At 48.2% G+C, this 14,436-nt stretch overlaps 1 protein-coding gene across 3 annotated transcripts in view; it reads right to left on the bottom strand.

Moving 5' to 3' along the window:
• DIP2B (disco interacting protein 2 homolog B) overlaps positions 1-13,934 on the bottom strand; it is a 61,197-nt gene extending 47,263 nt beyond the window's left edge. For all 3 annotated transcript variants that reach the window (XM_058042078.1, XM_058042079.1, XM_058042080.1), the window contains exon 1: positions 13,837-13,934. In XM_058042078.1, coding sequence (XP_057898061.1) covers positions 13,837-13,918 — 82 coding nt within the window. In that variant the 5' untranslated portion in view covers positions 13,919-13,934. The remainder of the gene's footprint in view (positions 1-13,836) is intronic.
• Between the last annotated feature and the right edge of the window lie 502 nt (positions 13,935-14,436).

Genomic DNA, 14,436 nt, shown 5'->3' with positions numbered 1-14,436 from the left:
AGACAGGTAAATCCTCCAACTTACTCATTGAAAAGAGAATCCCAGCTTTGAACTCTCTGGTTCTCACAACAGGAAAAAATCCTGCCAGCTAAATTCTCTCTAGGCATGGACAGAGCAGAATTTAACACACAACTCTAAAATACCCAAGAAAAACCCCAAACCTACAAAAAAAGCGACAAAACAAATGCATGACCTGAAAAAGCAAGGTACGAATTGCAGAGGGTATGGAATCAGACTTGTCAGTCATTTGTGGGGACCCTGAGGGGCTCAGTTCCACATCACCCTGATGAAAAGGGAGGATGGAGGCACGGATGGACACAGGTGCCCAGGGCAAAGCTGCTGCTTCAGCTCCTCATGGGACCCTGGCAGAGTTCCTGGACATCTGTGGCCTAATTCCACCTCTGTCCAGGCTGCTGAGGAAGGCAGGGACCTTCCAGGCCCTTCCCTCTCCATCACTGCAGGAGCTTCACCTCCTCCAAACCTGGAGATCCTACAGAACATGGAGATCCTACACAACCTGGTGGTTTGTCCATCTGAGGGCCCCACCTCTTCCAAACCTGGAGATCCTACACAACCTGGTGGTTTGCCCATCTGAGAACCCATCTGTTCCAAACCTGGAGATCCTACAGAACATGGAGATCCTACACAACCTGGTGGTTTGCCCATCTGAGGATCACCCTAATTGCAGCCTTGCTCCACTGACCTACAGCCCGTTCCAGCATCCACGTGCTCTGTCTTGCTCCAGTCTATTCCACACCATTCCCCACCCCTGGAAGTGTCCAAGGCCGGTCTGGACAGGCCTTGGAGAGTGGAAGGTGTCCACGGCAGCAGGCTGGAATGAGATGAGCTTTAAGGCCCCTTCCAAAACCATTCCATGATTCCAGTTCATCTCCTACTTGGTCTCTCAACCTCACTTTAATACAAGTTCCTCCAGCACAGCCTATGTGACCTTTTCAGCCTCGCCACTGAAGAGATGAAAATTCAACATTCCCTTTTATTCCTGCTAGAAATGACAACATAAAAAGTACTTGGACAGGAACCATCTGTTCCTGTGCCTAATGGAGCCATAATCACAGGATAACAACCATGCCACAGAACATTCCTCTGTTTATAAAACCAGGGTGTCAATGTAATAATATTAATGGGGAGCTGCTTGTGTCTTTTGGATAAAATATGAAATTCACAGCAGGCTTTGCTTTCAGCTGCAAACACCACAGCCTTTTACAGCAAAGCAAAGCACCACAGACAGCACTCACAATCAGGGGGTGGAGGGGCAGGAAGGGCTAAGGACGTGTTGACAGTAATAATTTAAGATGGGATATTCTGCCAAGAAAGAGAAACTAAAGGATTAACAACCAAATAGAAAATCTGCAATTAAGCAAAAACCTCTGAAAGAGAAGGACTGTGGACATAGCTCCGGGTTGGATCCTTGCCCTCCAATTTGTCCAAGACTTCTCTGCTGACTCCCTGTGTTTCACAGAAGTAAAATTCATGCCACACGTAACAGCCTCTCAAGAGAAATGATGATGTTTGGGAAATAAAACAAGCACTTCTCTCCAACATTGCTTGCACAGGATCATTTCTTTTTTAGCACTGGGATTCTACAAGCACAACACAGAACTGCAGAAAAAACGCAGAAACAAAATTAATTCCTTGGAGAATCCCAGCTGAGATCTTCCTACTGAACACAGCACTGACCTGCAGTGACAGATAGTCTGAGCATCCATAACAACACCTGCAGGCTGCAGTGCCTCAGATGGACCCAGCAAACTCTGCAGAGCTGTTTCCTCCTGCCCTAATTCTGCTGGAGAAGACACAACAAAATTCCTGCTAGGACTGCCAGGTCACAGGCAGGTGGCCCCCAATTCCACAAACATACACAACCACACAGAAGCCACAAATGCAGGATGTGCTCACGACCCAACACTGTGGTCACAGCTCTCTGAAGTGTGATACCTGAATCAGTTGTGCTGTGCACAGGGCAGGATTGAATATTTCATGTTAAAAGCTCTAAAAGGAGAAAAAAACCAAAAAAAAACAAAAGAAACCTGGCCCAGAAGTGCAGCTTGTCAAAATCAACCGCTCAACTGACAGACAGTGCTGAGAAGCCTGGCATGACAGCCATAAATCACTCCAAAATCTTCTTTTCATGCAGAGGAAAAGGAACAGTAAAGATCCCAACATGAAATCTTGCCCATTTTTAATTTGCTTGGTTGCACTTGTTTAAAATTGATGTTTATTTTGATACTTGAGCTTGTCTCTCCTTTTTATTTCTGCATGCAGCAAGCTGAGAATGAGGAATTTATCACATGGAGAAACCAGGACATCCCAGAGGCAGCTACCCCAGAGCCAAGGCAGCCTGACCAGCCCTGCCCTGGGAGCACAGGGAGGTCACAGGTGGGCCCAGGTGTCCCAGAGGGAACCAGTTCCATGCACAAGATCCTTCTCCATGGTCTGGTTTCAATGGACGGGGTCAGAGCTCTCCTGACAGGAGGAAAATCCTGAGAATTCAACACAAGATGTTCGAATTCAAACACCACCAGGGCCCTGAGAGCTAATGGACACTGACGTGCAGAAGTGTGTGATCACTTCAAGCCCTCACCTCCCTCCCAGAGGGGCCAAGGAAGGGCCTGGGGATGCAGCAGTGCCTGAACGGACTCAGGTTTCCTTCAGTCTCTAACAAAGGCTTGGAGCAGTTGGCACATTGCCCGGCCTCGCTGCCTTCTTCCTCCTCAGATGTGCTTCCATGCACAGATAAGGAGGGGTGGCTTTGAATTCACACCCTGCACAATCAGAGGCAAAGGACAGCACAGGAAACCCAAGTCAGCTTTTCCCCTGGGCGAGGGAACTCCCTGGAACAGCCAGCACAGTCCTCCTTGCTGGCATGCCCAACAATGTCACAGCAGACAGCAGACAATGTGCTCAGAGCTCCACCATTAACTGGTTTAGTGAGTTAAGACACAGATCTGGCTGCAGCTGCTCGGGGCAGAATGTGCTGAAGGAGCAGAAATGCACCTTTCAACTAAGGATCCATGAAACAGCTTCAAACGTTCTCTTTGAGTGGTGGAAAGAATCCAAGGACTGCAGCTTACCCCAGAGTGACAGTACCTCTTGGGGACTTCTTGTCACACTTCACCCACAGAAAACTGTTCTGAAATAGCTCTTCCTGACAGCAGAATTAGAGAAAAACCAGCTCTGACATTTCCCAGGTCTCTCTACTTCACTACTTCCCTTCCTTCTCCCTTTCTTGGACTATTTTACAGACTGCTCTCATGGTATCAAGCACTCCACTTGCAATACTGTAAATTTCTTTGCACCTGCATCCAAACCCAGCTAGGGTGAGATCCTCCACAACCTGAAGCCAAACTCAACTCTCAGAGAAGACCATTTTCTCCTTCTCCAGTTCTCCAGTCAACTCTCTCCTTTTATCCTTTTGCCCAAATCATCTGCTGGAAGAGAAGCCTGCAGTGCTCTGTGCTCACACCATTTCACTTGGTCTGTCATTTTAAACATTCCCAGGAAGGTCTTCTGTCGTACATAAACAAGTAATTACTTTTCTAGGAGAAGAGGCCAAGTTCTGGCATCCTGGAGAACATTTTTATGACCATCATCCCCTTATTTTGTGTCTCCCTCCCTTGCGCTTTGCTGAATCAAATTAAACATCTGGAAGGTGAAAAAGAGGAAACGTCACCTTTGCTGCAGACTCAACGTTGATGAGTGTGAGCCTCCATAAATACATCCCTGAGAGCTTCCAGTACGTGAACCTTGATTTCCATCTGTCATTTCCCATGGGGTTCAACCCCAGGAATCATCACAGGGAAGTGAACAGGAATCCTGCAGGGAAGGATTGTGGTGTGCAGGACAAATCCCTGGATCCCATTTCTCAGGAGAAAGCCCAAAGGAGAGCAGGCAGTACAGGAGAACAGTGCAAAGCAAATGGAACATTTTTGGACAGGAACCAAAATCCAAACCCTGACCTCTGGTACTAACCCACTGGAATCAGCAGCAGCCACACGTAACAGGGAGATTTCAGACCTCCCTGTACAGGAGCTACAACAGAGGAATTGGAATCAGGGAGGAGAAAGGTCCAAATGTGCTTTTTTCCCTAAAGTCACACCTGGAAAAACAGCTTTGTTCAGATTTATTAAAAATCAGCTTATCCACCACGAAAGAGAGGAGACCCACACCATGAGGTGAGTAATTACCCCCTAAGACAGGACAGGAATCACAGGAACATCAGGTATGACTTAGCAGGATCCAAATGCTTTTCCTTGCAGCTTCCATGCTACAAGCAGCTACTTCTAAAAGTGTTTTACCAAAGCTCTGTCCAATGAACAGGGATTTGATACACAAAAGGCAAAGGGTAATTACAGCTTCCTGTTTGCTCTTGCCAGAGATTTTTTTGAAGGCCTACTGCAAAAAGAACTGCCTTGAAAGCCTTGCAAGGCAACACCAGCTCCAAGGTTACAGATTTTTCTGATTTTGGGGAAATATGAGAGCTAATTAACTCAGGTCTCTGTGCTTCTGGTCAAAATGCCTAAAACAATGTTCACAAAATTCTTTAACATTAATGGCAACTGGCCCTACACAATTTTTACATGCTGCAATTTTAAAACAGGACTTAACAAGTAAAGTGTATCAAACACAGGAATAACTACACAGAAATGTTTGCTCAAGGTTTCTAGGTGTGGCTGCAGCCAAGACATAATAGGATTATTTATATCTGACTCATTTGCTTCGCCTTCATCCACAATTCTCCCTATTTGGGACTCACTAATTGACTTCTTTCTGCACCACACGATTTTTTAAAATCAGGACATCTTCAAGGAGGACTTGGAAAATTTAAAACAGAGAGGAGAAATCTCACAAATACAGTGGGTTTATATCATGTTCAAACATGATATAAACCTGACCATCACCATCATGAAAAAGCTTCCTGAACATGCAGGTGAGATATCCACTCCCTGCTAATCAGACTGGACATGTCACAGTGTGAGTGACAACATCTCAGCCACCAAGTTCTGATGTCCCCTGCTCTGTGTCCGAGCTGCTCACCTCACCCTGTGCATCTCCCCCCTTTCCTGCCTGGGAACTCAAAATAACAATACTTCCCCTTTTCACTGCAGCAACTTCCAGCCCCAAATTGCGTAAGAATGGAGGTTTTCATTCCAATTACAATGAGAATTGTTCTTTTTTTAATCCACAAGGGATCACTTAAAGTTTCTGCCCTAAGAATAAACACAGGTCTCAGTCTCAAAAAACATTTACACTTGAGCACTTGACTATTCAGAGATCTCCTTTTTGTAACACAAGAGGCTTCAGTCTCATGTTCAGTGTTTTGCCAGGATTGACACAAAAGCCCTCAAAAACTGTCTCAAAATTATTTATAATTTGGTACTTTCACTGCTCGTGAAACGCAGTGAAAAGTTTGGTGTTTTCTTAGGAAATACAGCTCAGATTCCTAAAGGTTTCATCCCGTGCCCTCTCCAGCTTGCCAAAGTTCACAGCTTTCAGCGGAGCTGCAGCACCTGAGCTCCCTGAGATGGGAAGAGTGAGGTGCCAAGAGGTGAGAGCAGCCTGAGCCAACGCTGTGCCAAGGGCTTTGTTATGAAACCTGGGGTACAGCTCCTGAGGACACACAGCAGAACAGAGGAGCTTCTCTGCAGCCTGGAGATGGAGCACGTCTGAAGCAAACTTCTCTCATTTCCTCATCACACACCACGAGCAGCCCTGCAGATGCCATCAGGACCTTGCTGCAGCACCCATGGGACACACAGCAATCTCCTGAATGCCAGAAATGGAGCACCTTTAATAGGCATTTTCCACTTGTATTCAATTAAGGGGGGGAAAAAAGGCTGCACAGTTTAATAACTGCAGATCTGTTTATTCTCCACCAGCACCGCAGAGGATCAGGGACTTTTATCTCCAGCTCTGATCACCTGACTCCCTGACCCCACTCTCCATCACAGGCTGAATAATCACAGCCTGGAATTTGCCATGTCACTTCCCAGCTCCTGGGAGGAACTCTCCTTGTCCTCACCCCGGTGACAATGCACATTGTGAGCAGGAATGTCAGAGCAGGAGTGGCCCAGAGTGACCTTGGACAGCTGTTAACTCTGCTCTTAGCTCTTGCTAGAAAGGGAGCACAAAACTTCAAAGCCTCCTTCCCCTCCTGGGGGCTCCTTTTGGCTGGTCAGCTCCTCTCTGGGATCACAGAGAAGTGCACACTTAAAATGACAGGGAAAGTTGATGCTAGAGGTGCAAGCAGCAGGGAAAGCAGGCAGGTGTATCAGGCCACCCTGATGTACCCTGCTGCTGCTGCTGCTCTCTGGGAGCAAACCACAGCATTTCCAGAAAAGGTGCTTCAAACTGAAATGGCTCCTCGTTGGTTAATTAGCACCCAAAATGAGGAGCTGATGCATTAAAGGAAACACGAACCTCCTTCAAGCACGTCCTCACCTGACAGCCCTTTCTGGAATCACACACAGGGACAGGGCCTGAAACTAAATCCTCCAGCCCTCCACCTTTTCTGCTGTATCATTCCCTCTTGGATCACATCCTTCCAATTTATGGCCAACCAAGTGTCCCATCAGAACTTACCTTGCTCGTACATTGCAAACCTCACACTTCCAAAATCTCCCCTGGCTTGTCCTACACACACAGCATTGAGTGTGTGTCAGGTGATAAAACAGGATTTCCTCCCAAAGTTACCTGTGCTGCTCTCAGAGAAATGAATTATAAACCTGTCTTAGAGGAACACCAGTGTTGCTATTCCCAAGTAAATTTCTTAATGCAGCGAGCTGAAATCCAGGAATACAAACACTGACTCATCTTTGCAGTTTATCTCCAATAAAAGCCTCACTTGTCCAACTCCTTTAGGACTAAGCCACAGGAACAACATCCCTCCTAAGAGCAAAAGACAGGAAAAACATCCCAAACAATTCTTTTGCACTGCTGCACTCTAGACCTGATGTCTGACATTAGTCCTGATCCCAGAGGCAAAATGGGAGCTCTCCATGCCCTCAGTCACCCAGCTCCCACGGCTCCAGCCATCCTAAATGGAATGCATTATTCCTGCATTAAAACATATGTTTTTCAAGGCAGCCAGCCATCCGGCTGTTCCGAGGGAGATTACAGAAGACCTAATTTTATCAGGCAGGGATACAATTCTCCTGGTTGTTTTTGCTCCCTAGGGACATGGAGCTGGTGAAAGCAGGTTGCCTGACTGCTGGGGAACAATTCTGTCACCGATCACTCAGGCAGGAACTGGAATCCTGGGTCCATAAAATGTATTAATGGATGCCCTGTAGGCTCTGCGGGCTCCCATCCCTCTGGAATTCAGGAAGACCTAGTTTGCATCAGCAATTCTCAAGTCAACAAGAATTAGAAAGAGTTTATGTTGGCAGAGAAGTGCTAAAACTTTTAAGCGTTTTTCTATTTCCTTTTTTTTTTTATCAGCTTAAGTTACACTAAATAAAACAAGGTGATTGCTCACAGCAAGGAAAGTTATGTTACTATTACATTACTATCTTTGGTATAAACTCAGTGTAACTTAAACATACGTCCTGACTATGTTTACTCCAAGAGGTGTTTCACAAACTCTGGGCTTTGAAGTTTGAAAAGAACACAAACTGATGGAAACAGGCATTTTACTCCAAATATCAGGCAAGAGTAACAACCCAGTACATGATTCAAGATGAGAAATACAGGTGTGAGGCTTCTCCCAAGGCTTTTCATGAAATGCAATGGGAAAATTCGTGCAGCAGATGGAATGCTGCTGCCTGCAGAGCATCCGTTAGCTATAAATCACTGTTTCCTCACACATGGTGCAAATGGAAGAGTCTTCCATTCTAATTAATAGAACGAGACATCCTGGTCTGATGACTTGTCCCTGATTTCACAAGCTCTCAAAAAAAAAATGGATTGAATCAGCCTCAACAGAGAGAAATGCTTCAATTCCTCTCTCTATGAATCCACGTCCAAAAAAGCAACTGAGCAAGTCACTGAGAGATTCAGGAAATGCTTTTTATAACTGAGACACATGGTTTAAAGAAAACCATCCTAAGAAATTATCTGCACATTGTATTTGAAAGAAATGCAAACAGGAACTTCTGCCCATCCCTGGGGAATGCTCACCATGAGTTCACTCTTTGGCTCCTGAAACTTGCCACTGAATAAACACGATAAATCCAGCGGACAGAAAACTTCACGACAAACACTAATCAGAGAGAGGGAACCAGGAAGGAACCATCACCCTTTCCACAGCATCACCAGTGAGCCAGAAACACGGGGGGTGCTCCACGTGCCCTTCCCTGCGGAGCTCCAAGGATTGCTGCACGTTGGGAAGAGCAGCAGCTCTGTGCAGCTCCTCTGCCACCCATCACATTTCCTACTCAATATTTCATGCTACAGCATTTAAAATAGCAAACTGGAGATCAGTTATCTAGGACACCAAACTCCAAATGCTTTAGTGCAGCTGTGCCAGGCCAGCAGGTCTGGTGAGCACTGCCAGCCTGGGCACCCAGCTGGAATGGCAAACATCACGCATCCTGGAGCTCTGACACTCATAAAATCCACACTGGAACCACTGCTAGCAGGTGTCCCCTCCACCCAGCTGAGGAAACTGGTTCTAACTGCAGCAAAGCTTCACAGGAGCAGCCAGGGAGGAGGTGCAGGACTCTCTCTAAAGCCTCTAATTTCCTCCTCTCCCCAAGGCAAAGGGTCAGAGCTGCAGCTTTCAAAAGAGCCCCAAACTCGCTCCTCATTTCCTAAGTATAAAAGGGACAACGCAAAAATATGCACATTCTTTAACCTTCCTGGGTATTTTTTATTATTGCAGTCTGGATGCTCCAAAAACCTTCCTGCCCTTCCCCATGTTTACATGCTTCAATCATGCACCAACAGTAAACCCAACTCCCACTCACAGTAGCCAAAATATTTCATCCAGTATTTGTGTTTAACTCCCTCTCTCCAAACCATTAATCACTCAAATCATTCTGCTTTGACCATCTGCAGAGCAGAAATCTGTGATCATCTTGTGGACCTTCTGTTTGCTGCACTGGTGATAGATCTGGTACTTTGCTCCTCTTGGTCACGACTGGAGCTGGATTTCCTTTTCCTGTGCCACAGACACTGCACGGAATCCATGTGCTCTGTGCTTACATCACTTTTTCCTGGGCTCTGAAGCTAAAGAAAATACAGTTTCATCCACGGTGAAAGCAGATGAGGGATCTTTATTGGGATCTCTGTAGAGCCAAGCTGATGATCCCTGGGTGAGCACAGGCAGCTCCCTGTGACAGCTCCAGGAGGTTTTGGGCATTTCAAAGCTCTCACACTGTACCTGCACACAGAGACTGCACCAAAGCCCTGCACAGATTTCTCAGCAGATTCGGGACCCATCTGCTGCCAGTCCTGCAGGTAAATTAAGGAAGCAACATTAAAGCTTTCCCAGCGCTGGTTTTGCCTAATGCAAGACTTGTGGGTGAGATGCTGCATAAATGCACAAAAACCACCTGTAAGTCCTGTTAGCTACAGGCTGATCAGATCCAACTTGCTCATGTTTATAAAGCTCTTCTTCAACCTTTTCTGTGCTTTGCCCACAGTTCCTCCCTGAGTGGGGGAAGAAACTGAAGTGAAACATTTCTGCTCACTCAGCACAATCCATACAGCCAGTCCCTACTCAGACAATTACTTCCTTTGACTCTGTAATTTAAATTCTGTGCTTCAGCTGCTTAATCTATAAAAAAGGCCCTCACCTACTTTGACAGGCGCCTGGCAATCAAAGATTGCAACCTGAAACACACAATTTTTAAAAGATCAGAGAAATACTCTGATTCTGTAAGAAATTCCCAAGCCAAACATAATAAAGGCTCTACCCACTTGCTTGAGTCAACATGTTTTCTTCCAGTAAGGTTCTATCCCATTTGGCTGGCCTTAGTCCTGAGTTAAAACCATTTTGCTGATACTCTTTTTTCCATGCACGCCACCATCCTTCTGTTTCCTCTGAAAATCCTCACACAAAGCTCTGCCCTGCAGACAGAGCTCTCCAGCCAGTGAGACACAATCAGTTTTAAAAGGAACAGACCCAGGTGCACGGAGCCATTCACAGAAACACCCACCCGGATCACAAAGCAGACAGCAAACGTGTGTTTAGCCAGCAAAGCAAACAGAAAGCAGCTCCTCCTGCCCACGAGGCAGGAGGGAGTAACCCTGCCACAGAGCCCACAAGGGGCTGAAATGACCTCCAAGGGCTGAGCTGCTCACAGGAGCTCCTGGTTACTACAAGGTGGAATTCCCTGCCCTTCCCTGGATGGTTGGGTACCTCCAGCTGGGCTTCTCACCCCTTTATGGTCAGAAACACCAGGCAAGGCAGAAACCACAGTGACACGAACCAAATCAGCTCTTTATGTGGGTGTTTAACCCCTGCAGAGCCAGGCTGGGCCCTGCTGTCACCTCCAGGAGAGCACATTCCCCACTCAGGCAGTCACTAACGCGCCCTGTGTGGAACAAACCCTCTGAACGTGCCTAATTAGAGCCTTTGAGTCTGGATATTCCAGAGTTTCTCAGCTCCATTAACAGCTGGGATAAGGTTGATGTGAGAGGAGCTGCTGGAATGTTTCACCCAAGGTGCAAAACCACCCAAACTCAGTGGTGAAGTGCTTTAATATTAATATTTTTCACTGAATATGAGATGAATTCAGACATTTACCTCGTTTTGGGCACCCTTCAGCACACACTGAGAGCATTCTAAGGAACAGCATCATGTGGTGGATCTGAAGTCACCTTCACTCAGGGCTGCAGCTCAAGCCAAAGGTGACACTGAGCTGCCACACTCACAGAGGTGTGAAAACAGGGGGAAAGTTAAAGTTAAACAAAGTGAATATTCCCAGCATTTTCACTCATCAAACAGAAACAGATGTAAATACAAAGACAGCCCTTCCCATCATTAGTGATGCATAATGTGGGTGTCACTGACAGATGAAGAAAAGCTCCAGAAAGAAAAATATCCCAAAAGTGAAAAAAGAAGGAAAACATGAGTAATGAGCAGGTTCCAGGTCTCCCACAGCTCCATGACCCAATTCTCAGCTGATATATTGTTACTTGAACATTCTTCCTCAGAGGTATCAACACTGATCCCTTCTGTGAGGGAATGGAAGCTCTCCCTAAGTTTAGACTCAGGTTTAAATTCTCTTCACATTGACAGAAAACAATGAATTCTTATGCACACTGAGAAATGAACGAGTTGGTCTCAAATCCATCACCAAGGCCCAAGAGATGGAGTAAGATGCAATTTCTGTTGATTAATGAACAATGAATGTTTTCTGAACCACGTCCCACTCCTTTGCTCAGACATTCCCACTGCACCCAGGGATGGGATGACTGTTCCCCCTGCACTGACCACAAGGCTCAGAAAGGAATAATCCAGGGGTATAATTAGTCCTGTTGCTCTGTCTGCACAGATTGCTCCTTAAGAAACACTCATGGCTCACCATTGCAAACTCTGATTTCTATTTCCAGCATACATTAAAGTAATCCTGCTCCACTTTGCATGCTGCTTGCTGACACAGCACCTTTCACAACCACAACGCCAGATAAGGTTTGAATACTACATTTCCCCCTGTTTTGTTGTAAATTCTCTGCTCTGTGGTGGTTAGTAGTAGCAAATGCCTGGATGAAAATTCACTGCAAGGCTCAGCACACAAAGTGTTAGTGCTCCCAGCACCTGAGCCAGGTACTCCCCACTTTCCCACCATCCATCAAGGACAGAGCCATCTCCAGCTCCTGCTCTCGGGGACCCTGGGCTGCTCCCAGCAGCTGCTGCTCCTCTCCTCTCCCAAAAATGAGATGTTCCTATGCAAGAAAAACCCTGACAGAAATATCCACACAGTCAACAGTCAGTGACAATCGAAGCTGCAACAAGGGGGTGGCAAAAAAAAAAAGCATCAAGTGTTCTTATCTGAGCAACAACTGAGCAGTGGCACATGGAGCCCTGCTGCCATTTTTAATAAAATGCTTCTATTCAATATTGTTTACTGTCAACAGCTCATGGTTATATTCAGCTGAACAATGCACACACAGGCCTCAAAATCCCTCAGCTTAAGCCTCAAACTAGGGCGTATTTTTCAAGAACTCCACAATGACATTACCTCACTCCCCCTTCCCACAGCTCAGTTATCTCAGCGACAACATCCCCTGAAATATGTTCCCAAGAGTTTGGGGACACAGTCACCCAGAATTCTCTGTACTCGTGGGTTTTTTTTGACAGGAAAAAGTGATTTGCACAAACAAATCCCTGATATGCATATTAAGAAATCCAAGTATTAAACCCACAAAGGGGCAGTGGATTTAACATTCAGAGAATTACTTACATAACCTACAAAACTTCACTCTGTAGCACCAAAGTTGAAGCTATTGGAGCAGCTCGGTAAAGATTAGTGGGATGTCACAGCAGCCAGTCCAGCAACAGAGTTCATTTATTTTTAAAATTGCATTACAATCTATCACAGGGTCAAATCATAACGGGCCTTCAGTGCCACAAGAAACAAACCTCAGAAAATCCAAGCAAACGCTTAAAACATTTAACAAATTCTTTTAAAAACCTATTTAATGTTACGTTTTGAGCAACACCGCCATTCCTCATTCTTTGTTATCACGGAGTCCCCAAAAGCAAACACTAGATAAAGTTTTATCACTTTAGTTAAATGTCTGCAGAAAGTTTATCTGGGAAAGAGCTAACAAAAGCCCCAGGCAGGCAACATCAGGGGTTCAGCTGTGTTGGGAAAGCAGTGCCATGGCCTTTTCTGCTGGCACAGCCCTGAGTGCCAGTGTGGGCAGCGGGGGCTGCCAGCCCCCAGCTCACCCCGGCAGTGAATTCCTGATCTCCAAAGAGTCAATAAGTCTCTTTTATGCACTGTAGGCTCTGGGATAAACAGAGCAAGACGTGCCTGCAACTTGATTTTTCTTAATTTTTAATGCTAAGAGAGATGTGGATGATCATTGTAAGGTCCCTTGGGACTCAGGATATTCTGATTCTCTGGTTGTTCCAGCCATGCAGTGAACCCTCCTGAGAAGCCACTGATTTTGGCATCAAGCTTCATACCCTGATGGGGGGGAGGAAAATTTAAATGATGCAAATCTGAGCTACCTGCTCTGCAACCTTCCCCCTCCGCCTCAGCTTCATCCCTCGCCCTCCGGCTTCACAAGGGAGATTCACAACAAAGCTGTACCGAGAGCAGCATTTTAAACGCTGGGGAACAAAGACAAACCCATGCAAAAAAGGAAACAACAACAACAACAAAAAAAAAACCACCCCAGCAAAAAGCGCATGCTCTGAAGGGATTATGGCAAAAGAACTTATTCAGAAAGTGGGAATAACACCGGGTTTGCCGTCATTATTGTGCCCGAAGTTCCTGCGGCTCCCCCGCCCCAGAACTGCCTGTCCCGGGGTCTCTCACTCCCACTCCGCATCCTCGGCTCGGGAGCTGCGGCAAAGAGGCCACAAGGAAAAAAACACTCCCGAGGGAGGGAGGGAAGGGGGGTCAGGTCACCATCCCCGGCAGGTGAGGCCCCTCCGGGGGTTCTCCCCGGTTCTCCCCGGGGTGCCCCGCACAGAGGATGCTCCCAGCGCTCCTTCCCTTGAGACACAGCCCCAGCCCCGGCCGGGCCCTTCCCTCCTCCCCGGTCCTCTCACACAGAGCCCGGAGCCTCTCGCCGCACGCCCGGCACTCCCGACCCCTTCTCGCACCCCGGCACCCCCGGCCCCTCACACGGAGGCTCCGCGGCGCCCCGCGGGCAGGGCCGGGCCGGCCGGCCGGGCTCCGGGCGCTCCTCACTCACCTTCCGAGAGCTCCAGCTCCAGCTCGGCCAGCTGCTCGCGGACCTCGCGGGGCAGCGAGGACACGGCCGCGGGCTCGGCCATGGCGGCGGGCGGGCTGCGGGCGCGGGTCCGGCGGGGCTCAGCGGCCGCGGGGCGCGGGGGGAGCGGGAGCGGCCGCAGCCTCCGCCATGGCTGAGCCCGGCGCCGCCGGCACGTGACCGCGCGGCGCGCGCGCCCCGGGCCCCGCTGCGCCCCCGCGCGGCCCCGCCCCGCGCTGCAGCCGCCCCGAGCCCCGCGCCGGTTCGGCTCCCGGTCCTGGGACTGATCCCGGTTCGGCTCCCGGTCCTGGGACTGGGACTGATCCCGGTTCGGCTCCCGGTTCTGGGACTGATCCCGGTTCGGCTCCCGGTGCCGGTTCTGCTCCCGGTCCTGGGACCGATCCCGGTGCCGGTTCTGGTCCCGACCCTGGGACTGAGCCAGTTCCCGGTTCTGCTCCCGGTCCGGGGACTGATCCAGTTCCCGGTCCGGCTCCTGGTCCCGGCTTGGCTCCCGGCCCTGGACCGATCCCGGTGCCGGTTCGGCTCCCGGTTCTGTGACCGGTCCCAGTCCTGGCTCGGATC

The sequence above is a fragment of the Melospiza georgiana genome, chromosome 29 (genome assembly GCF_028018845.1).
Source record: "Melospiza georgiana isolate bMelGeo1 chromosome 29, bMelGeo1.pri, whole genome shotgun sequence".
NCBI lineage: Eukaryota > Metazoa > Chordata > Aves > Passeriformes > Passerellidae > Melospiza > Melospiza georgiana.
This window is presented reverse-complemented; position numbering and strand designations above follow the sequence as displayed.